The following is a 25,288-nucleotide window of genomic DNA, read 5'->3' as shown; positions in this document are numbered from 1 at the left end:
TGGATCTTGAAGTATGGGTTCCCCCAACAAAATTTAAAAATTTGGCTTTGTAATTTGGAATTTATGTGATGTGATTTAATTTGATGTGATTGGCCAGTTAATCAAAATTATTAAAAAAAAAAAATGTCCCCAGCTCTCATGCATCAAATTGCAGAGCTGCTTCCCTGCCCTGAGAAGCCCAGCCTGGCTCTCCCAGACCTAACTCAGCTGTTACAGCATCACACGTTTCGGACTACAACTCCCATCAGCCCCTGCGAGGTGGGCCTGACAGGAGCCGTCGCCCCAAACAGCCGGTTGGGGAAAGGCTGCGGGTCTCAAGACGCCGGAGGACTACAACTCCCGCTTTCCCTGGCCGTTGGCCACCCCGGCGGAGGCTTCTGGGAAAGCGAGTCCAACGTCGCTGGGGCGAGTTGGTCTTTTGTGCTGCCCCAGCGGCGCGGCGCCCCGCTCTCCGCGAGGGGCGATTGGCTGATTCCGAGGGGCGTTCCCGGAGCCTTGTTCCCGTCTCTGAGGAGAGCCGGCGCAGGATTGGTCGGGAGAGGCTGCCCGTCTCGTCCCCCGCCTACGTCGCGCCATTGACGGGCGGCGGGTCGCGACGCCCCGCGGCTGTGATTGGCCGGGCGTGTGGGCGAGGGGGCGGGCGGAGGAGCCGGGCGGGGGGAAGAAGGAGCGGAGCGGCCCGAGCAAGATGGCGGCGTCTGAGGCGGCCGAGGCGGGCCTGGGGACGGCGGGCTGAGCAGCCGCGGCCGAGCCAGAGCGCCATGTCGGGGCCAGACGAGCGCGAGCCCGGCGGCGGCGGGGCGGCGGCCGGCGTGGTGGCGGCGGGCGCCGGGGGTCCTCTGGCGCTGGGGGAGGCGGCGGGGCCTGGCCCGGGGGGCGCCGAGGAGCCGGGGCCGCCGCTCGGGGCTGGGGGGGCGGGCGCGGGGGGAGGCGGCGGCGGCGGCGGCCTTGTCCGGCAGCCCGAGCCCGGCGGCGACCGCGACTCCGACGCGCCGCCCAAGAAGCGACTGAAGCTGCCGGGCGGAGCCGAGGGAGGCGGCGGCGGCGGCGTCAAGCTGGAGGAGCGCCTCTACTCGGTCCTCTGCTGCACCGTGTGCCTCGACCTGCCCAAGGCCTCCGTCTACCAGGTGCGCCCCGCGTCCTCCTCCTACACGTGTACACGCGTGTACGGGTCCCCTTCCCACGTGCCGGGTTCCCCTCCCTCCGCAATGGTGGCATTCGGGGCCGCGCACGGGGGTTGCATCCCGCTGAACCTTTTGCCCCGGGGCGGGAAAGGCTTACCTGGGTGCAGGTGTTCGTGTGAACGCGAAGGTAAGCGGGAATGCAGAGGAACGCAGGCAGCGGCGACCTTGTCGTGAGCCAGGCCCATACCTGGCTTAGTATGGTCTCCACCCGTCTTTCCCAACCTCGGGTGGCCCCGGGGGTTGTTGGACTACATACTGAGCCAGGTATGGGCCTGACCCGTGGTCTGGGATGATGGGATATGTAGTCCCAACAGCTGCTGGGGACCCGAGGTTGGGAAACGCATGGCAGGCAGCAAGGACTCTCTTCCAGCCTTACCTGCAGTTGCCATGGGGATTTGAACCCGGGACCTTTTGCATGCATGCTTGCAAGGCATGGGCTGCCGAGCTTTGGCCCATCATGAAACGGCCCATGTCAGTTGTGACTCATTTCGCTCGTTTCAAACTTGTAGTCTCCGCTGCCCTTGGGCTGGGTTAGGAGCTTTTCAAAATGAGGGGAGAAATGCAAGGAAATGCTTGAAATAGGGGAGTTACAGATAGGTAGCCGTGTTGGTCTGCCATAGTCAAAACAAAAAAATTTTTTTCCTTCCAGTAGCACCTTAAAGACCAACTAAGTTAGTTCTTGGTATGAGCTTTCGTGTGCATGCACACTTCTTCAGATAAACTCTTTTTTTTTTGAAATAGGGGAGGGGGGAGAGAAAACCACACTTTTTAAAAAATGATGTTAAATCCGCGCTTTCTAAGGATCATCACTTAATAATGCGGGTGGGTTGTCTCCTAAGTTAAGGTGTTTAGCTGATTTTTCTTGCTTGACTGGTCAAATAGTGGTGTGGATCAGTCCCCTTCTCTTCCTCCCCCCCCCCCCCCCGCCCCTCCTTCAGTGCATATTCTGGGCGGAATAGCCAATATCATGGCAGGTAAGTACAAAAGTAGGCAGTAACCAATTGAATCGGAGAGATGTGCTTGTAGTGTATTTTCTTGCATTGTTCTTCCCACCGTCTTGCACAGAGTGAGTGTCCATCAGATAACGTACATACATTTCCCTCTTCCCATTATGCTGTATTTCTTTAAGCCATGCTGGAGAAATCCCTAAAATGGAAACAATTATCTAGTTCCACAAATCAGACACGCCCACCTTGTTTTGCTTTGTCTGAGATCTCCATTTATCCAGCGTTTGGGCAGGGTCACCTCATACCTCTTCCTGTGTGCTGCTTGCTCCTGACTCATTAATTTAGCCTCTTGGGTGGCAGGTTTAGCTGCTGATCTTTCAACCTGTGGTATAACTTGTTCTGCTCATAATTGTTGCTCTGAGCTTCCCTTCCCCCTGTGTTTTGGAGGAAGGGTGGGATGTAAGCACAGTGGTACCTCGGGTTACAGACGCTTCTGGTTACAGACTCCGCTAACCCAGAAATATTACCTCAGGTTAAGAACTTTGCTTCAGGATGAGAACAGTAATTGTGTGGTAGCAGCACAGCAGCAGCGGGAGGCCCCATTAGCTAAAGTGGTACCTCAGGTTAAGAACAGTTTCAGGTTAAGAACGGACCTCCAGAACGAATTAAGTTCTTAACCCGAGGTACCACTGTAGTAAACTAGGAGTGAGAGTTGTTGGGATGTAAATGGTGAACTAGGAGTGAGCCATTGTACAACTCCACTCATCTACAGGGACTCCTTTGCCCTGAGGTCAGGTTCAAGAAACCACCATCTCCTGACTCTGTTTTATGGTAATGTTCAAAGTGCTGGATGGGACTTCTCAGTGTGTTGATTCTTCTTGTTGCCACTGGCTCTGCAAGTCTCATCTGCTGTGATTCCTTAAGATATACTTTGCTTGCATATGATGAGAATTCCTCTCTGCTATCTTTATACCTAGTGAATGTATGCATGAGTATTGGAAGGAGAGCAGCCTGACAGCTATAAAAGAGAAGCAGCCTCTTCTCTTTCTTCTCTTTGGTGATCACTGTAGCTGAGTAAGATTGTTTTCCATAAACACGGTTTTAATGAGTCTATAAGTGACTGTGGAGGCCAATTCTGGATCCACACATCCTTCCACAGTGGGGACATTTGTTTCCGGATGGGAGTTGATCATGGTGTGGATTTGCCAAGCGTGCCTTCCTCTTAGCACGTTTCTCCCTTGCGTCCTGCGTTTGAGTGTCTTCAGAGCCCACGACACCTTTGGTAAAGGCTGTTCTCCAACTGGAGCGCTCACAGGCAAATTTTTCCCAATTGTTGGTGTTTATACTACTTTTTTTTTTATTTGCCTTGAGACAGCCTTTAAACCTCTTTTGTTGACCGCCAGCATTACGCTTTCCATTTTAAAGTTTGGAATAGAGTAGTTGCTTTGGAAGACGATCATCAGGCATCCGCACAGCATGACCAGTCCAACGAAGTTGATGTTTGAAGAATCATTGCTTCAACACTGATGATCTTTGCTTCTTCCAGTACACTGGCATTAGTTCACCTGTCTTCCCAAGTGATTTGCAATTTTTTTCGGAGACGCCATTGATGGAATCTTTCAAGGAGTTGGAGATGGCGTTTATAAGTGGTCCATGTTTCACAAGCATACAGTAAGGTTGGTGGTGATCCAGCGAGTGAGTAAGAGAGGCAGTAGAGACACATTAAGGGACAGTGGTGAGAAGATTGGGAAAGGTTCAGAGAACCTCATTTAGCCTACAGGTTCAGTGAATTTTACAGGGACTGGGTTCCTACTTTCCTATATGTATGAGAAAGATCTGCTTGTCTTTCTCTACAGAATTAGAGATACTATATTCACTTTTAAAACTGTGGCTTGCTTCTTCCTTTTCTTTTTCTTTTCTTCTCTTCTTCCTTTCTACCTACTTCCAAAGGTATGCCAGACCAAGCCCCCACCTCCTGTACCTAAATGAGAACATCTAGACTATAACTTCCAAGTAGTTCCTCGCACCTTACAAATACACAAAACTTTCAGAATTAGCTGCAAGGTACTAAAATCATCTCAACAAAATTAAGCGTTGGCATTTATTTTCAAAGAAGTTAAGGGATGTTGTTGGACTTCTGATCAGAAATGGAGAGGCCAGAGAAGTTGTATGGACATTTTTAAGAGTCCCAGATCCTCTTGCTGGGGAGGAAGTCTGGTGTGTTGTTTTGGCTGACAGATGTGCCTTGCTGTTCTGACCAAGAGAATGCTCTGGGCTTCCTGAGCTCCATGCATAAATTCAGGTACTGCTACCAGATGATGCTTTTTGCCTCTCTGTTATGGTAATGAAGAGCTCTGCAGTGTCCACCAAAGCTTGGAGAAACCCCCTTCCCTGTTTTGCAAAGATGTTCCCTTAAAGTGCTTGTTTAGCGCTTGCATTATCAGAACCTGCTTCGTTCCCCCCCATTATTGTGCTCCATTTAATTCCTGCAAACATTTTAGGGTAAAGAAGCCACAGAGGACTCTCCAGGCAAACTGTGCAAACAAATCAACAATCAAATGGACTTGTGTCCAGTTGTGCCTCTGTTGTTGGCTGTTCAGCTGCATGAAAGCCTCCTGTTCTCTCCCCTGCCCTCCCCCCCACAATGTTTGCACTTAATTGGTGCAGAACAAGGACTTGAGCTAAAAGAAGCCAAGTGTGAACCAGAAGCATGGAACATGTGACTTGCAGCATGTGACTTGGCTCAGTTAAGTCCCTAAATGCAAAGGTCATCGCCTTGGTGATGTTACACTTTGGTGGTTGCGCCCTAATAATATCCGCGCAGTGTTCGCTGCCTCACTGTAGAATAAGGAGATGTCAGATGTGCCATCTCCATAATTCCTTGCCGAAAAACAGGGCAGGAATTGCATTTCATTTTTGGAAGAGCAAGATTAGTGATAGCTTTACCAGTTTGAAAACAAGCTCAAGATCCCAGGGAAGAAAAGCATCATTGTTGGTTGCAGCGCTATGAGGAGAAGCACACAGGCAATTAAAGTCTGGCAGTGACAATAATGGAAGCATTTTGTGTTAATACAGTATCTGTGTCTGGAGTCCAGTGGTTGTTGCAGTCATATGAGGCTCCATGATAATTGAGAAGCTTCAGCCGATACAGAATGCAGTTGCTCGTCTCAGATACTGAGAGATGTGCATATAGTCAGCCTGTTCAGTTTGTTTCTGGACCCAGTTCAAGGTGCTGGTCTTGATCTTGAAAATCCGTGACCTTCAAGGGCTGTCTCTCCCCACATGACACATGCACACACACCCCTGCTAGGTGAGATCTAATAAACACTCTGCTTACCATCCCAGCTCTGGCAGGTTAGGAGAAGGATGACTAGAAGCTGAATCTTAAAGTTTATGATCATGGTGCCAAAGCTGTGGCACTTTCAAAGCTGATCTACCAGCTGTCTTCTTGGAAGGACAGAGGCTGGGAGCCAGTCTGTCCAATGTACCATCAGCCCACCTGCTAAAGTTAACTGGCCTTCATTTCTAAGGTTGTCTATCACCAACTGCAAGATCCTGTAGACTTATGTCTTGAATTTTTTTGTTGTTTTGTTTATTTATGCATTTAGATGTCGTTTGTAAGCCACCTTCAAATATCCTGAAAGGCAGGACACAAGTAATTATAATAAATTCTGGAAAAGTTCCAGGACCCTCTGACCTATTATTCCTGATTTATGACTTAATGGTTTTTTTTTTTGTTAGTTCTGGTTGTTCTTTTTCAATTATTTGATGGTTACAACTTCAGATAAAATATTTACACAAAGCCTTTACTAAACTAAGAATACAGTGGTACCTTGGGATGCGAACAGGATCCGTTCCGGAGCCCCGTTCGCATCCTGAATAGAACGTAAGACGCGACTGCACTCTGTTACTTCTGGGTTGCTGCGGAGCGCAACCCGAAAGCGCTCAACCTGAAGCACATTCAACCCGAGTTATGACTGTAATTGCCTCGTTTTGCCATTCTGTGGTTTGAGCCTCAAAACTAAGTGTCATAGATTTGTAAATAGTTGTTTCCACCCTTTTCCGTACAACATTTTCCATACAGTTGGGGAAGCAAGTAAAAGCTGGTGTTCTCTTGCACACTGGGGGGATTGTAACCTAAGCAGCGAAGGATGGCGGCTGGTACAGAGGAAGGCGTTTAAGAAAGCATACTACTTGTATTAAAGGTTACAAAAGGAAGCAGGGTTCCTGGAAAGGTCAATTCAAAGTTGTCTGTGGCTGCTCCAAGCCCAGGAATGTATTCTTGCAGCTTCATTTGAGAAGACTGGGGATGAGCCGTAGCTCGGTGGTAACAGTTCATGCAATAGGTTCCTCCCTCGCCTGTCTGAAAGCCCCGGAGTCTTGTCTGCTTCACAGTATAGATCTGGCTGCCCTGGAACAGAAGTCTTCAGCCTTTTCAGACCCAGGACCCATCTTTATCCAACCGTACATTTAGGGAAGTCTCTTTTTAACTGCTTGTTTACCATATATTTATATGCTGCTGTTGCTGTTGTGTGTTCCCACCTTAGAAGAAGTCGCAATGCAGCCGTGGGGCGTCCTGATCCACCAGTTGACGACCAGTGCCCAGATTGTTGAGCAATCAGAGCTGAGGAGAGGAAGAGGGTTTTACTGCAAAGCTCCTTCCCATGCAAATTGTGCAACATAGTTCAAAAGAAGCAGCTTAGAAACAGGAAGGGGCTATGCCCTGAGAGTGTAAACAGATTTGTTGCAGGTTACAGTCCTGGCTGAATCCTTGAATGCTTGAATGCTTTGAGTCTTCAGGAAAACTCGCCCTTCCCGAAGAGCTTCAGTGTCAGAAAGAATTGTGTAATAAGTGCCATTTATATAACTCATACTATGATGTGCAAATGCTTTGGAAGATTGTTTTGTATTCACAGCAGTCCTGAGAGCTAGGTGGTTGCAAATAGAAATACAGTATGCAGATAATGGCATATTTTGCAGGCAGCAGAACTGAGGCTGAGAGACTTGCCTATTATAGTCCAGTGTATCTGTTGATTCTTTCACTGAATAGGAGTTTGAGCCCCTGCCTAAATGCTGCAGGAGCCTACAGATGTTGTTTAGACTCAGAAAAAGAGGGGAGAGGTTTCTTGAGTGCCTTCAGCTTAGGAAATGGCAGAAGCACTTCTACTGAGTTATTCCCTCCCGCAACTCAGGGTTTGCTACAGTAGTAAGCATAGGCCTTGGCAGCTGTGTGGGCTTGTTGAGAGGCTAGTTTGTCAGGACTGGGCGTTTCACGATCATATTGCATTCATCATTTTTCTCTGAAATCTTTCTAGGAATTCTGCCTGTCTGCCGCAGCTCTTGTGCTCTGCTCTGCTGCCAGGTAGATGGATTCAGGGTTTAGACTGAACTTCCAGGAGGTGACTGAAAGGTCTCTCAGGCTGCCAGAAGCATCTGTAACCTTGCATGAGTGTCTGAAGGGAATATGTCTTGATAGACGAATGTAGTCAGCCTCTCCTTAACTTGACATGTTACTTTGATCAGTCCAATTATTGGCATGATGCATCTATCCTCCTTTGCTTGGAGTGTGTGTGTTTTATACCCCATTTTCCGGTCCCAGTTTGTTGTATACCCAGGCCTTCCAGCTGCCACAATCTCTTTCCAGGCCCAGGTGCAGTTGATTAGTAAATGAAGAGGAGCAGCTAAAGGCAAGGGGCTCTCTAACAGATTTATTTATGCTACTTGCCTCCCTCCCCTTTCTCCAAGTAGCCTACAGCTGGCATTTTAGGCACTCTATGTGGTAGGTTGGGCCAAGGGATAGTGACTTGTTGAAATCATCTGAGTGAAGTTTGAACCCGAGGTTTCCACACTGAAACCCCTGACTACACCTGGGTGGCCTAAACAGAGCTATTGTGTGCCCCTGCTTTCCCCCAGCCATACTGTGATGTCAGATCCTGCCTGGCTCTGTTAGTGATGCTGTCCCTGGTGACTTCATCCTGTTAAGAGGTTGTGTGCCTCTGCAATATACTTGACCTTCTTTACTCTTTCATTAGTAGAAACCCCATACCTATTGTCTGATGATTGCCTAGATTAAGGTTATCAGATTTTTTTCAATGAATCTGGGGACACTTTTCAACTCCAATGGATTTTGTATGGGGACTGATTTGTAAATCTGGGGACTGTCCCTGGGAAACAGGGACGTCTGGTAACCTTAGCCTAGATGCCTCTTTGAGAATCCTTGGATGAATGACATCATGCCCACCCTGCTAACTTAATGTAGTATACTGAATGAGGGTCAGTAAATGGAGACTCGGTCCACACTGTAGTCCAGCAACATCTGGAGGCCAATGGGGTCATTAGCCAACCCTGCTCTAAAGAATTAGGTTTGTAGTTTGGGGGTGCTCTTGGACCTAGTACAGTGGTACCTCGGATTACATATGCTTCAGGTTACATACGCTTCAGGTTACAGACTCCGCTAACCCAGAAATAATACCTCTGGTTAAGAACTTTGCTTCAGGATGAAAACAGAAATCGTGCCCCGGCAGTGGGAGGCCCCATTAGCTAAAGTGGTGCTTCAGGTTAAGAACAGTTTCAGGTTAAGAACGGACCTCCAGAACAAATTAAGTACGTAACCAGAGATACCACTGTACTGTTGCTGGATACATAGGTGGCCTTCTCTCATTGTCTTAGGGCTGTGGTTGATAGATCAGCTTGATAGAAACGGCGTTGCCGCCATTACCCGCATTCTGTCATCAACGTTTTGGAATACTGCGATGCGTCCTGTGTGCGGCTGCCTTTAAAAAACCCTCCAGATGTTTCAGTTGGTTCAAAATAGGCATCGTGATGGTTAATATTATGCTCTGTCATCTGCACTGGCTGCCCATTCCTTGACCCATTTCATAATGCTGGTATTAAAGTCAAAAACAGGTTGTGGCCAAGGAGTGCCAGCCTCCGCCCATATATGCCCACGTGTACCATAATATCGTCTTCTGAGGCCCTTTTCTGGATGATTCTGTTGGATGAAAACCTTTCTTAATTTCCCCAAGCTTTTTAGTCCTTCAGTTTTAAAAATGGGTTGCCTTTTAAAAAAAGATCTTTGCAATACTGTTGGTTTTGCTTTGGCTTTATTCTGTGGCTGTTTTCACATTGGTTTTATCCTTGTATTTTATGGTTCTAACCTGGGTGGCTAACCCATGACCCTTGATATATTGGTGGACTATCATTCCCATCATCCCTGATCATTGACCATGCTGATGGGAGCTGTAGACTGACAGCATTTGAAGGGGCCACTGTTTAACCTGTTTTGTGAACCACCCAGAGAGTGCATGCTATTTGGCAATGTAGAAATGGTGTTAGCAAATACATAGAGGCTTTGTTTACAGGTCACTTGTGAAATCTTTGCTACACCAGTGTTCCTGTTTAAGGCAGAGTGTGTGGCGCTATGTATATTTGGTGCCAAGGAGGATTTTGACTTATTGCTCTAGTTTCGCTCTCTTTAATGAATTCCTGGCCAATACAGTCAGGGGAATTCATATTGGTCTTTAAATTGAGCAGAACATGGTGTTGTGAATATTCAGCCCCTCTGCACAGAGTTATTTATTTGTATTTGTCCTGCAGGTGTTATGCCTTCATTTTACTTCAGCCTACAGACCACTTGGTTTGGAGCTACTGCTTTGGGGTGTTTTCTGTTATGATGTTACCTACTTAGGAGAAATGGCTCCTTGCACAGGAGGCAGGTGGAGTCCTCCATTCCTAACAGGGAAAAAAAATCAAGTTTCTGTTCTGGGAGTTATAGAACATTAGGGAGACAATGATGGAGAGCTAACTGAATCTAGAGCCCATTTGAGGTTCCCTTTATGGTGGTGGCAAAAAGATTTCTGTCTTTTCTGTCACGAGTATATTAGTGGAATCTCATCCATCAGAGCTGTTGCGTGGTGTCTTCAGGGTTAGCAGTGATCCTGGGCAGGCAGAGTTTACAATGCTTACATGGTCTAAGCTATTTATTTTCTATCTGTGCTTGAAGAAGAGACCTGTAAATTGACCAGCAACGATACTGGGCCAGAGGGAGATGCCTGCTGAAGTTGCTCCAACTAAAGCAGTGTTTTTCAGTATTGAGTCCCAAAATATCAGACTACAACTTGCATTACCCCCAGGCAGCCTCACCAGTAGTTGGGGATGAGGGCAGTTGTAGACTTAACAATGCATTAGAGGTTTTCTTGCAATCAAGTGGTATATAAATCCCAAGAGTAAGAAATATCTCCCAAGGGAGGGGGTATGGCTGAGGAAAATGCAGAGTTCAGGTATGTTTGCTTTTTATTTAATTTTTTTTTAGTAATGTAAAAGGCACCACACACCTCTGATATCTCTGCACAAGTGCCAGCAGACGTTGATGAGTCTGAAGGAAGGAAGGCTAAAGGAATCCAAGATGGAAGCAGTTGGCCGGGTGCTGAATTATTTTTGGTCCCTTCCGTCCAGCATTTGTGTATAACTGCACTTGTACTTAGTCTTGTATGTGACTTACGAGGCAAACTGGTGAAAGAGGCAGTGAAATGATGATCTATGGCTTTTCATGCCTCCCCCCCCCCCTCTTTATTGGCTGAGATTTATAGGTAGCAGTCATTCCAACATTTGGACTCCACCATCCTAGCTTGTAGGTGCTGTTACTGACAGCCACTTCCTGTGTTGATGCTAAAGTATAATTGCTCTGTTTTTCTCTAATTAGGGTTATGAAGCACCATGTGGTGTTTTGAGTGAGAATAAACGGGAAAAACCAGGCTCTTGTTTCCCGAGCCACCTGCCACCTCCTCCTCATGAGGACTTGGAAGGACAGGTCTGTTAAATGCAGGGCACAATTGTGCTTCCGAGGCCAAAGCCTTGTTTATTAAAAGCTCCATAAAGGGATAATTCAGTGATGTTCTTTTGGTTGCTATCCTTCACCTGGTTTTGCATTAGGGCAGAAAAGTAAATATAGTGATGTTTGTGCATTAGCATTGCTGTGATATGAAAATAGCATAAAATAGTGACTGAGTAAAAGGAGCACCTTGGAAGAAAAGATTGTATATCAATCCGGTACATTAAATAGATTATTGCCTAGACTCACCGTAGTGGTTTGCAAACCTGCCCTCAAATTCTGAGTAGTGGGATTTTATCCATGTGCACAAACTCATCAGGCTCAGATTGGAAACTGCTAAATATGTATGTAGTAAGCAGTAGTAGAATACAGCCTCTTCTAGAATTGTCTCAACCTCCTGTAGGTAGGTCTCTTACAGCACAGTCCTGCTCACATTCACTCAGAAATAAGTCTCATGGTCTCACTGTGGTTTCATCCTAAAGAAGCATGTCTTTGGATTGCAGCTGAAGTGTAGGTTGGTCTATGCAGATCACTTTTCTTCTTTGAGAAAGGTCTGTATCTGAATGAATGGGAGGATAAACACACTTGAGATGGGGCTCTTTAAGTTGGCAAGAAATTAAGGAAGGTGGATAAAAGAGGCACCTCTGTTATCGAATGTTCTGCACTTGACTAGATGACTCCCTGCTGTATGTTTGGTGACTTTAATTAAACTGTACCTGTTGAGACTGATTGCCTGAGGACAGCAGGCTTGCCTAGCCTGAATGTATTTGGCTGATTTGAAGGCACAACTATTTTTGGACAGTGTTGTACAGTCTTTCTCACCTCATTTGCAGCTTACAAAATCACCTTCAGGTCCCTGAGTTGTGTGGTGGGCTGAGAACATGGTCCTCCGCATGTTTGAAAGGAATGCTTCTTGGGTTCTTGCTCTGGAACACCTAATGATTTGATCTCCTTGAGCTTGCAGAGTGGCTGGGTCTGAAGCAAGTATGCTGGCCTTGGGCCATGATTGCCTACATAGAGAGGACAACTGTATTCTAAGTCATTTCCGTCCCTGCTCTTTTTCTCACTAGAGGTGAGGAATGCAATGAAGGGGCTTCTTGAGCAAATAAATTTTTTTAAAGTGTAGAGAATTGAATTTTTTTTGAATGGGGAACTGTTTAGAAGAGGAGAAGAAGAAGAGTTTGGATTTGATATCCCGCTTTATCACTACCCTAAGAAGTCTCAAAGCGGCTAGCAATCTCCTTTCACTCCCTCCCCCACAACAAACACTCTGTGAGGTGAGTGGGGCTGAGAGACTTCAGAGAAGTGTGACGAGCCCAAGGTCACCCAGCAGCTGCATGTGGAGGAGCGGGGAAGCGAACCCGGTTCACCAGATTACGAGTCCACTTCTCTTAACCACTACACCACACTGGGAAGTTTTTAATGTTTAATGCTGTATTGTGTTTTTAATTTTCGATTGGGAGCCACCCAGAGTGGCTGGGGAAACCCAGCCAGCTAGGCGGGATATAAATAATAAATTATTAGTAGTAGTATTAGTAGCATTAGTATGTAGGCAAGGAAGAATGGAAGTATAAATGACATAAGCTACGTAGAACTCAAGCATGACACAGGGATTGAGTGAATCTTCTGCAATTCTAGAAAACCTCTGAAGTTCTGGTTTTCCTTTTTCTCGCAGTGTACAAACGGTCACTTAATGTGTGCTGGGTGCTTCATCCACCTGCTGGCAGATGCCCGGCTGAAAGAGGAGCAAGCCACTTGCCCAAATTGTCGCTGCGAGATCAGCAAGAGCCTCTGCTGCCGAAACCTTGCCGTAGAGAAAGCAGTGAGCGAGCTGCCGTCGGAGTGTGGCTTCTGCATGCGTCAGTTTCCTCGCTCTCTTTTGGAGAGGCATCAGAAAGAAGAATGCCAGGACAGGTAAAGGGCTCTTCTTGCCATTTAGCAAAGAGTTGCTGTTGAATCCAAGGCAGTTTGCTATGATGTTATGGGATGGGCAGGAATGGTGCCGACAGGAAAAAGGGGCACTCCCTCTAGTCGTCAGCGAAGTTGGGGTTCTGTGCTTAATATGTATTGTACAAATCTTTTGCAGGAACACTCTTGATGTGTGTGTGTGTGTGTGTGTGTGCGCGCGTGCTACCCATCTTACGGTTCCATAGAAAACTGTAGGGTAGTGATGAAGATGATGATGATGAGCATTTATGTCGCTTACTACATAAAATGCCTCAAAGCAACTTACAGTTATAAATGCATGCAGAATACAAAAAAATTAAAATAAGATCGAAAAGATGAAAGAACATTAATGATTAAAAGTGTTCATACTTCAATAACACCAAAAGGATGACTTCTACCCTGCCCAAGATGAAAGCCAATACAAGGTTTAGGGTATCATCACACCGGAGGGCCCCAATTAAAAGCCAAATGCCAGAGTAAATAGGCAATGTCTTTGTTCATGACGCTTTCTCCAGTTTTGAAATCGACACACAGGTACAAAAAGGTTGGCAGCCCATGATTTAAGGTGCCAGAGCAGGTGGTATAAAGACCAGTGGCCTTGCCTTGGCCACGGGGGCGAGAGGAATGGTAATGTAATGAGATGACTTAAAATGTCTGGTCTTGTTCTTCAGTGATGAAACATTTTATTTGTGTCACATCAACAAGCCCCTTCCTGGCAATGAAGGCACAGCTTTTCTGTTCTGATACCTGTTATTGTCATCTGTGCTGGGAAGCTATGGTCAGTGCAGCTGCCCTGGGGGAGAAAAGGGGGTCTGGTAGTTTGTGAATCTTTCATAGCAAGGGTTGTGTGTCATTTTTGGGGACTACTTTTTGCCCCGAGCATTGCTGCGCAGTGTGCCTACCCCACTTCCATCTGCCCTGGCATCCTACTTGAAATAGCTGCTCATTTGAGTTTTGCCCTCCTTTTCGCCTGTAGAGTTACTCGGTGCAAGTACAAGCGGATTGGGTGCCCCTGGCAAGGCCCTTTCCACGAGTTGACCGTACACGAGGCAGAGTGCACACACCCAACAAAGACGGGGAATGAGCTGATGGAGATTCTGGGTGAAATGGACCAAACGCATAAAAAGGAGATGCAGCTGTACAACAGCATATTTGGCCTGCTCAGCTTCGAGAAGATTGGCTATACAGGTAATTGCTGGGATTTGATCAGGCTATAGATAAAAAGAGCTTTTGTGATTGATGCTGGGTTGCTTATTCTTTGCTTTTTTCCCCTTGGTACATTAGTGCCATTTGTCTATTGATAGTCGTGTTTCTCTTATGCAACATTTATTAATTTGTTTTCATTAAATAAACATGCAGCAACTGTTCCTCTAGATCAGAAGAGCGAGACTTTGCTGATCAGACAGGGCTGCAGCACAAAATGTCTGCCCCAGGAAACCTCCTTGTCCACTTGAGAGTTCAGGTTTAAGGGTGAACCTGTGTGTGTGTGTGTGTGTGTGTGTGTGTGAGAAATGTTTTACATGATGCTGAGGGCTTGGGAAGAAAAGTGACCGGGGGTGTGTGTGTGTCACAAGCTGCACGGTCTGTGCACAGCTTCTGGTCCCTGAGCCACGCGCTCAGAGGCTATCTTCTTGAGCAGAACTGACTGCTTCTTTGGCATTCTTCTTTGCTGATTATTCCACTGTGCAGCATTGATGTCGCGTGGAAGAAGGACCTTTCATAGCTCCAGGTAAGGCGTTGTGGTTGCATTTGTGGGGCTGATGAGCCAGGTCTCAGACTAAGGCCCAAAACCAGTGTTGGTTCTGCTGCCTTGTATGGGGTTGGGGACAGTGGGCGGGGGGACGGGGACGGGACAGTGTTTTAATGTTGATTGGCCTTTGTCAGTCATCCAGTTTGGTTGGGAATTTGGTGTATTAATATCCATGTTAGGTTGTAAACTCTACATGAAATCTATTCTTTGCGAAATGAAGTATTATTGCACCTTCCAGCTTAAGTTTTGATTACTGTTCTGACAGTTGGTTGTTCATGTGGTTGCTATACATATTTTGAAAACTTTGGGAGTTTTCCATCCAACCCCTTTTCCAAAGAGGTTGAAACATTGTCATCCTTTCCTGATGTGGAGCCCTTTCCTGGTTTTCTTGACCTAGCAGCAAAGTGTTTTCCCCCTTAAGTGGGGGAACCATAAAGGTAAATCTTCAAGGTTAGGGAGGAAGCTGTCATTTTATTGTGATAGAACTAAACTGCTTTTCCAGGTAAGCCTCTGACTCCGTTGGTATGACTCCTGAAGTAGGCTTGGCAACATGTTCAGCATAATGTGTGGAAAAATCACTGTTTATTGATTGGGGGTGGGAAAATAGATACTGAAACCTCCTTTGTTTTGCTGTAAATGTTCACCTTTCCTGCAGAGAGGACCTGAATGAGTTTACCCTGTTGTCTCCAGTCCTGAGAAGTAGTGGATTTTCTCTGTTGCCCCAGGAAGTGCTGCAACCTGCAAAGAGGATTTTGCTTGTCTTGGCTAAGTTAGAAAAGGTGCTTGGAGCTTGAAAAAGCAAAGCGACAATAAGAGTCCTGGTGAACTTGGGATGTGGAGCAAGGTGGCCAGATGCCTCCCTCCTGAGAAGTTCCTTGTTGTCCGGGCAAAGCAGCCGGAATTGGGGGTGGCAGACAGTTCAGTTGGACACCCTGGTGGTGCCAGATCTGAGAACCGCAAGGAAACGGCTCTACTGAAGAGCTAGGCAGTGCCCGCATGGCAGTGCTGAGGGCAAGGGTGGTGGGTTCAACCTGCACAGGTTGAGAGCTGGCTGCTGAGGGTAGCGCTCACCTGCCCAGTGTCCTTGAACACTGGGCAGCCTCTGCCCATGAGAGAAGAGGGGTGGAGATCTTCCTCTTCTTTAGAAAAGAGGCGGCCTCTGTCCAGAGAGGCTGTCACTGCTTGACACGGAGAGATCAAAAGTGCTGAGTCGGGCTGATTGTGTGGCTTGAATAACTCCATCACCTCCTTTGTCCAGGTGTTGCTGCCGTTCCCCGGAAACACCGAAGAATGCAAAAATGTACACAGAGGTTCCCTGTCCCTGAGTTTCTGTGAGATTCCATGGGTTTTGTACACCAAAGACTTTTAAAACACTGAGCCAACAATCTTGATATACTTGAACAAAACACAGCACTTCGTTGCATTGTGGACTCTGCTGGAGAAGGGTTTTAAGAGACTGACACTGGACTTGTGCTAAATTGGATAGAGCTTTCAGTGATTCAGTGTACTGTTCTCTGTCTTTCATGTATCTAACCCGAGGATTTTCTGCACTGTGTGAAAACCTGAAGGCTTTCTTCTTCATCCACCCCACTCCCTGTTTCTTGGTTTGCATTGTGGTGATACGTAACTGTGCCATCTACAGATCTGTATCGTTAATGCCAATAAAATAAAGGTGCTGTGTTACATGAACTGCATTGTCTGACTTGGTTTTTATGCACCCGTATATTGTTATGGACACTCCTAATGAATCTGGAACCAGCGGCCTTTCCCCTACAATTCTGAATGGCGCATGAGTTGGCTTCGCTGCCTGTCAGTGGCCCAAGAATTCTTAATCGGGTACTTGAAGAGGCCTCCAGTGTGGTGCTGCAAAGGGTCTGGCCTTAGACCTAAAGTCTGAATTTTAGAGCTGTGATGTGATTGTGCGCCACAAGCCGCTGCTGGTGGCCTCTTGAGGAAATGCTCCTTATTCAGTGGGGCGGCATCGTGCAATGAATGGAGGGCAAGACCAGAAGACTTGAAGATGCTTCGGTGATAGCACCTTCCATGTCCTGCGATAAACGAACATGGAGCAGAAATCCTCTTGCTTCCAGACGCCTCCCATCCTTGAGTGGTGATTTTTGGATTGGTTACTCCTGATGCTCCCACAGGGTTCCTTCAGGCAGTGTGGCTCCAGACAGGCAGCTTCGTAGTAACAGTGGTTGCATTGTTCACATTTGAGCTTCCCTGCCACTTCTCTTCCTCCCTCCCCCCCCCACCCGCAAACTTAAGCAATGATGAAACTGTGTAGTGGTTTTTAAGTGTTAAAATGCATTGATGTTTTATCTCATTTTCTCCTCTTCCCTACTCCCTTCCCTCCAAGAAGCCAAGTTGCTTCTCCCCCTAACTAGCTCTGAATGGCTACTCTCACCCTTGTTGTCTCCTTACGTCCTGGCAAAGAAGGCCCCTCACAGTAGCTACAGGTAACTTGAGCTTTGTTTTTTTCTGCTGCCAACTTCTCTGGTTTAACTGTGTGTCTCCTTTCTTCCACACCCCCCCAACCCCCTTCTTCTCGCTCTCTTGCAGAGGTTCAGTTCCGTCCTTACCGAACAGATGACTTCATCACCCGCCTCTACTATGAGACTCCGCGGTTCACGGTGCTGAACCAGACCTGGGTATTGAAGGCTCGAGTTAACGATTCGGAACGAAACCCTAACTTGTCGTGCAAGCGGACTCTCTCCTTCCAGCTCATTCTCAAGAGCAAGATCAACTCCCCCATGGAGTGCTCGTTCCTGCTGCTCAAAGGACCTTACGATGACGTGAAAATCAACCCTGTGATCTATCACTTTGTCTTTACCAACGAGAACAACGAAACGGACTACGTGCCGCTCCCCATCATAGACTCTGTGGAATGTAACAAATTGCTGGCAGCCAAGAACATCAACCTGCGTCTCTTTATATTCCAGATACAGAAGTAAGCGTAGAGCAAAGCTTGGCTTTTCCAGGAGTGACCGAGAGAGAGAATGAGAGGGCGAGAGAGAAAAAGCGTGCACCACTGAACCAGAGTTACCTCGAACGGCTGCCTCGACCCCTTTATGATTCCACAGTTATTTGATTATTTTAAAGAGAACATTTTGCATGTGTGGTATACAACAGCTTTGAGCGGCCGCTACCTTCCTCGTCTCTCTCTCCATCTCTGCCAGGAATAGGCGACTGGGGAACCGGCTCGGTGCAGGGTACTGACGAGGCTTGAGAGCGCCAAGCTGGCAACCACCAATCAATACATTGTGAAAAGGCTGCATCTGTGTCATGATTGTGTGTGATCTCCACAATGTAGTGTCAGGGCGGTTGGGTGGCGGAGTTAAGGTCCTTCACTGTGTCCTCCTGCCCTGGTGGGGAGACATTCTGGCTTGAATAATTTTAGCAAGAATTGGGTAGAATCTGGAAGTGATGGGTTCTGTCTTCGATTTACTGGAATAAAACAAATGGGAGATTCTCAGATAACCAAGTCATCTTCAGAGACCCCCGCCCTACCCAGGCAAGGGGCTTTTTGCCAGGCTCCTTCTAACTAGGCTAAAATGCCACATTCTAACAAGTTCTGTAGAGAGGGGAGATAATAGCGTACTGGGTGCTTTGTGGCATGAATGAGTAGCGGGCTCACCAATCTTGCATTTGTGTATCAGTAGTTCAAATCATCCCCCCCTCTCCCAGCTTTTTCCATACGGTTGAGCTGTTGGCTGGTGAAGAAGCGTTTGAAATGAAGTCAGGATTAATAGAAGGTTAATGATGACAAATGGAAAAGTTGCTGGCTCTTCCTTTTCGGCAGGAAGTAGCATCCTCAACATGGCTTGAATTGCACTTCGCGAGGAGAGAATCCAGAGAGGTCCCGGCGTTGCCCTGTTCCTTCTGTTCCACCCCAGTCCCCCCACCATCAGGCTTGAGATCTTGACAGACTAGATAGGAACCTACATAGAACTGACCCAAATCAGTGCAGACTTCTCGGAATGCAGGGTGATTTATTCTGTCTGTTTTGGGAACTTTCCCAATACTTTGAAAAAATCTTTCTTTCTTTCTTGTGCAAATGAGTTAACAGGCTCTTCTAGTAATTATGCAATTTTACAATGTGATTTTATGTATGTAATATATATATATATAGATATATGGATGAGGATAGCGTGGCCGTTCACCAAATTTCAACGAGATCTACAGGGATATTTTGCTTGATGCTCTTAAACATATTTTTAACTGGGGTGGGGGAAATTGGTGGTGGATGAAGACTGTATCATGAGGAACTAATAGGTTACGTTGCACATCCAAGATGATTTTCTTCCCTCTCCTTTTGACTCCTTCCCCCTCATCCTCATGCCATTTTTTTATTTAAAGGAAGCTACTTTTGGTGGCAATGTATGCTTTATATGGACTAATTGGATCAGGTATGTTTTTTAAAACGTGAGAATTTGCTGCAGATGCTGTCCTCCTTGGGACTTATTGCTGTTAAAAGGGTAGCAAAGCAGTCCCCATCCCCCCCCCCCCAGTTTTAATGTCCTCCTTTCTCCCTTCAGCCTCCTGGTCATAGTGGTGGCAGGTGATAGTCAAAGAAGCGTTTTTAGAAATGTGGGGAATTAGTCTGCGATGTCCCAGGAGTAGGCTGGTCTGTTGTCACTGTGACCCACCAAGCTATGTGCGGCCCACCAGCTGCACACTGTGCCATGCCAGGTATGTAGACACCCGTCTTGTGTTTGTCCTGGCAGGGCAGCAAAAGCTCCTGGTGACTGCCTGGGCCACATTCATTTTAGCAGGCCACGTGCTCTTGGGAGTCCCAGAGTAGGAGAATGTCTTAGCATGTGTTTAGAAAAAGCAAAGTGCCCAGGGATAACGAGAACTGAAGGTTGGCAAGCTGTTTAGCAGGATGTTCCAGCTGATGGCATGTTAAACTGTTCAGCAAAGGAGTTGCCCCATATTATATCAGTCCTGTCTGATGGGAATGTGAAGGCAGAATTTCTTTCCTGAACAGCATGGGTGGGATATATGGAATATCTGAAACAGTTGTGAGCTTCAGAGGAAGAGCTTTTCAGACATGCATACAGCTGTGGCTTGTTTGTTTGTTTTAGCTGGTGATTAGGAATTACTGACCAACTAGGCAGGGTTTTGTTTTTGTTTTACCAGTTGAGGGTTGCCAAAGCCAAAATTATGTCTCTCTTGCCCTAAGGTGTTTTAATTGCAAGGACTCTGAACCAGGAACTAGTTCTTAAGATCTCCACAAAGCAGGCTGCATGCTAAAGCCCCGCTTCCAGGCAACTTCTTGTAATGGGCGCTTTTGCGAATTGGCAGCCTGCAAGATCAGCCTTTGAAATGGTCTGTGAAGGGCAGCACACTTGCTCAAAACACTTGGAACAAGACTGTCCCTTAGATGCCTGTGTGTGCATGCAACTGTCTTCCTTGTATTTGGGAATGCAAACCAGCACTGAGCACTTTCTCAGGTATTTGGAACGAAGAGGCTGTCTCTGGACTCGAGTGCAGAACATGTGGATTGAGGAAACTTGCAGTTTGTCCTGACGTGGATGGCAGGGAACTAAAGCTCATGGATCCTTTTATTGTGGAGCAGATTTCAAGACTGCGGCCTCTAAATAATAGCCAGAATTTGCACATCACTTAATCCTTAAACTGGAGCAGGTCTAGACTTGAAATAGTTCTTCCCTACTTTACTCGTGTACTGTGGTTGCTCTGGAAATAAATGCACACACCAAAAGTTTTACTTGTAGAAGGAGCTTATGTATACACTAATGCAGAGGTTAGAAATCTGCTCGTCATGCTTCCAGGGACTGGCTTCAGCATTAACCTTAACTTATGAGTAGAAGTGATATACTAGGAAACTGCAGAAGAAGGAATGCTTTCAATGGGCCTGCCTTTCCTGCAGCCCGTCTCTGGAAGGCCGTAGGAAAACTCAGACCTCATCCTCATGTAAATCAATTCCCACAGAGGCTAGCAATGGAAAATAAAAGTGCTGATGATGCCTATGTCCAGAGCTTCCCAGACCCTGATGTTTGGCATGCGGTCATGTAACTTGGATGCAAGAGCATCTTTGGGAGTAGCGCTTACCGGTCAGATGTTGGAAGAGCTACCGTGGTAGTTAGGAGGAAGGTGTTCTTAGCAGGACTTCAGACCCCTCTGGTAAGAAACGGAACACAATCCTGGGGATGGGAAGAGAAGGAAGATGAGATTGTGAACCATCTTGTCCAATAGGCAGTACTGTACCTCTCTCCCAAAAGATGGAAGTGTCTGGAGGAACACCGGTGGAAAGAGGGGGTTTGCTTGGCATCCCACTTGGGTGTGGGAAGCGAAATGGGCTTGATCCTTGAGATTCAGAACATGGCAAACTGAGTGGAGCCTCTTCCTCTCCCTCCCTTTGGATCCTACCAGAGAAAACCTGTCAATATTTTCAGAATGCACTTGAGAGATTGAGGATTGGGCAGTCCTCCCATAGGATGGTATTCAAATTTGTTTTACTTGGAGCAGACCTGTTTAAATTAATGGGTCTAACCTAGTTATGTCCTTTAATTTCAGTGGGTCTCTTCTAAAACTTAGTTAAATGCTACCCATGGAGTCTTCCATGTGTGGACTTTTTCTACTGGGTCATCTGTATGTCTCCTGTTGCTGCTTTTTTTAAAAAAAGAGACCCTTTGCTCTAGTTAGGACTAGAGGAGACAGAGTTGGCTACTGACGACTGGAGCGAAGGTCTATAGGAATTTGTGATGTAGTAACTTTAATGAAGTGCAGTTGAATTGTGCTGCAAACAAGCTGTAGCCTGGTGGTTGTACCTTTCTGCTCCTTTCCAGAGTTGGGGTATCTTGGGTGTGAGTTCTCCCATCCAGACACTTCAATACATTTGGCATCTACCTCCTAAAAAGAGACCAGGTGCCACATTCTTCCTTCCCCAGCAGGTTCCTCTGCTAAGACATTTAGTGGCTGATCATCTCAGTCTAGCCAGTGGCAAAGAGCTAACTTCGAAGTTACCCATTGGGAGCGGTTCATGGGTAGACATCATTTCCCTTTATCCTGTATAATTGAAGGCAGTTCTTCCCCCTCCCAACGGTTATTGCAAGAATCTATTATCTATTTGCCAAGCTTCTGACTTCTCCAGTATTTCTGGGAGGGAGGGGGCAATGTGTCGGAAGAGCAGTGGCTCATGGGACAGAAGGGACCCTCCTTGTTTCTCGAGAGGCTGTTGTTTAGGCATGATCGCATCGTGGCAGTGGTTAATTCTCCCTGAGAGCCAAGCGAGGGATGGAAGTGGCTGCAGAGCTCTCCCTCCCTCCCTGAAATGAAGAGAGCAACTGTGGCCACCCCAAGAGTCTGTATGTAGTGAAGGACAAGCACTTTGAAAGTGGAAGCTGAGGAAGTCTTCCCAGGGCTTGACATGAGAAGCATGTTAAGGCTTTCTGGTCTTCTGCTGGGAACCATTTGTGTGATTGGGGGGTCTTCCTTGGACATATCTCCCTGCCAGGCTTGCCACTGCCAGCATTTTTGCTTCCCTGCTTTCATTCTCATCCTCCCTGCCTCACCACCACCACCTCCTCCTCCTCCTCCTGGGTTGCCCTGTCCTCACTACGGGACTCTGTCCAACTTCTACTTGGTAGCTGAGCCTTATCTGTCTAGTTCTGTGCTAGACGCCTAAAGATTGTAGCATGCTTATCCATGCCAGGGCCTGAAGGACTGGCAGACCACAAACCTCCTTACAGTATTCACTGTGGGTAATTTATTTAACTAGCGAATGTAGAATTAAAATAATTTAAAAGAAAACCAATGGTTTGTTTGCAAGATGGTATGTCCGTTGTACTTGGCCTGATTTTTCATTATTTGTGTTCCTGTTGATCTTTTCTTCTTCTTTTTTGTGGAGAAAGAGAGAGAGAGAGAAAGAAAGAAAGAGGGGTTCTCTGTTGGACCTTGGAATCCAACTGGAAGCTCCAGCTTGAAACCAGAAGAAAGTGGGAAGGGCAGTGTCAGTCTCCAGGCGCTTGTATAACGGAAGGCTGCCGCTTCTGTCATCACCCCCTCCATCTCTCCACCCTGCAGGCTGGCCAAGGAGATGTGGGGCAGGGGCCACAGCAGGGGGCTGCAGCTGCTCCAGCACAACAGCTTTGGGGGCACCTGGCCATAAGCTTCTGCCGCTGCCGCCCGTCCCACCTTGTGTCTTTCCCATTTTTGCGAGCACTACACATGATACCGAAATGGCTTTTTAAAAAATGAGGGACGGTTTTAAATGTTGTTGGGAATGATTTCTTTTGTTCCTTTATCTGGTCTGCGTTTGTTTGAAGTTTCTGTATGTAATGTAGTTTAAACGAAACAAAAAAAAAAAAGTATTGCCAACCCATGGCTGTCTGTGTATGTGTGTGTGCTTGACCCAAGCGTGGCTTCTTTACCAAGGCGGAACTGAACTCGGGACTGGGGTGAGCACAGTCCCTTCCAAAGGGTGAACAGGGGCCTGTGCTTATTGCATGCGGCATGCAGCTCATATCCCAAAGCTTAACCACCATCGGGAAAAGCTCTCGCTATCTGGAAATAGGTTTTCTGAACTCCTGCTCACTGAAAAGGCTGGCGGTGTAAGCAGAACGTTAGACCACAGTTGTCCACACCAAATGGGCAGCAGTTTCTGCAGCAATTCCCCCTGAGGCCTCTTTCCTAACCCCAAACGCTTCACCTTCAGGACCTCAATACTTCGTCTCAAGTATTTCAGCACAAAAGTAGCCAGCATCCTTTTACCCCTCCCTCTTTTCAATCACAGCATTAAAATTTATACAAGGAAGGGTTGTGTGCTATGCCAAATGCCCTGTTTCTGCCCTCTATAATGGAGGGTGCCTTCATGCAGAGAGGGATGCAGTAGTCTAGCCAGGAAGTTGCAAACCCGCTGCAGCAAGAGGGGTGGTATGCCAGGCATAGGCAAACTCAGCCCTCCAGATTTTTTGGGACTACAACTCCCATCATCCTTGGTCCTGTTAGCTAGGGATGATGGGAGTTGTAGTCCCTGAACATCTGGAGGGCCGAGTTTGCCTATGCCTGTTGTATGAGCATGGGCAAGCAGGTGTGGGCTGGCCATGCCCATGGCAGGCATGCAACCCACTGTCCATGTGAGTTCTTCTGTAAGTCTTGATCTTGCTATGGTCCCAGGGCTTTGGCATGGGTTGTGTCAACGCTCTTCCACTTGTGATCAGGTCTGAAATTCCACTGTATGTGGCCACTTAGGAAAAACCGTCCCTGTGCAGCCTGCTGTGCAACTGTCCTGGCTGAAATAATAAAGTAATCGTTAGCTGCTTTGCCAAACTTTATGAAGCAACAGGTTGTTTTAACTTTATTAGAAGGCAGTGACCCCGTTCAAAGCGACAGACTATTTGTTAAATTCATATACCGCCCTTCATCTGCAGATCTCAGAGTGGTTCACAACATAAAAAGACAATACAAAAGCACAAAATATGTGATGAAAACAAGAACAAAAAACAATAAGGCCCATCCCCCAGACTACTCCTGGGCACTGTAAATAGACTGCAAATAACACTCCTTTTTTATCTTCAATAGTTGAGTTGTTCCAGTCACTAACTGGCTGGATTGTTTGGAGCAAAGATTTCAAAGAGGGAGGCAAGGCAAGGAGGATAACCTTTTGAGAAAGTGCTTTGGGAGGTCAAAGTTGGCTCTTTGCTGCAGACGTTTTGTCCCAGCCAACATCGCACCAGGAGCTGAACATTGAGGGTGAATAAGAATTGTTAATTTATTATTATTCTTATTATATATGTATTCCTCTGCATATGCACACTTCCCCAGACGGATGCACTTGATCTCCTGCTGACAAGATCTTGCACATGCCATATTGTAACATTTGACACGGGTTTCACTGGGACGAATGCTTAGAGCTGCTATACCATCTCTTCAGCACATGAGATTGAGTCCATTCACTCCTGGACTCACAGTGACACTATCCTGGACCTTCTGCCCAATATCTGTTTTAACTAGAGATGCCAGGAGCTGACCTTGGGCTCCTCAGCTTGCCCGGCAGATGTTTTCCCCTCTACTCTTCCCTCCCTGCTTTGCTTTATGCTGCCTTTTTAGAAAAGGAGATGATGTACCTGCTGTGTACCGTCAGCGGCTGCATGACAGCTTCTGTCCTCAGATGTGTCGTAAAAAATGAACTTCACTGCTGCAAGGTCACCCATGTATGGGGAAGGAATGGGGCCTGGACGGCGGAATAGAGGAAATTCCCTTCTTGCCGTGTGCAATTCTTTCAAATAACGGGACAGTTTACAAGTGTGGCTGAAAGCGGCATGTTTGGGAGGAATTCTCACACTTGTGATAGAAAAATAGAATAATTTTTTAAAAATTTTTTGAAAAGTATAACTGTAGAGTTGGAAGGGCTCCCAGGGGTCATCTAGTCCAAACCCTGCAATGCAGGAATTAATTCTGCATTAATTCAGGGTCTGTACATCCCCTGGCCTTGGACGCGGGTGGCGCTGTGGGTTAAACCACTAAGCCTCTTGGGCTTGCTGATCAGAAGGTCGGTGGTTCGAATCCCTGCGACGGGGTGAGCTCCCGTTGCTTGGTCCCTGCTCCTGCCAACCTAGCAGTTCGAAAGCACGTCAAAGTGCAAGTAGATAAATAGGTACCGCTC

At 46.9% G+C, this 25,288-nt stretch overlaps 1 protein-coding gene across 1 annotated transcript; it reads left to right on the top strand.

Annotated features, from left to right (window-relative positions):
* The first annotated feature begins 675 nt into the window (after positions 1–675).
* On the top strand, positions 676–23,005 carry ZFTRAF1 (zinc finger TRAF-type containing 1). Its single transcript, XM_083622180.1, has 4 exons — positions 676–1,127; positions 12,637–12,875; positions 13,885–14,096; positions 17,221–23,005. The coding sequence occupies exons 1-4, from the start codon at positions 762–764 to the stop codon at positions 17,610–17,612; spliced, it is 1,209 nt and encodes a 402-aa protein (XP_083478306.1). The 5' UTR covers positions 676–761; the 3' UTR covers positions 17,613–23,005.
* Positions 23,006–25,288: the final 2,283 nt, after the last annotated feature.

This window comes from Podarcis filfolensis (genome assembly GCF_964270895.1).
Source record: "Podarcis filfolensis genome assembly, chromosome: 7".
In the NCBI taxonomy this organism is placed as follows: Eukaryota; Metazoa; Chordata; class Lepidosauria; order Squamata; family Lacertidae; genus Podarcis; species Podarcis filfolensis.
The sequence above is the reverse complement of the archived record's forward strand: the minus strand, read 5'-3'. Positions and strand labels throughout refer to the sequence as shown.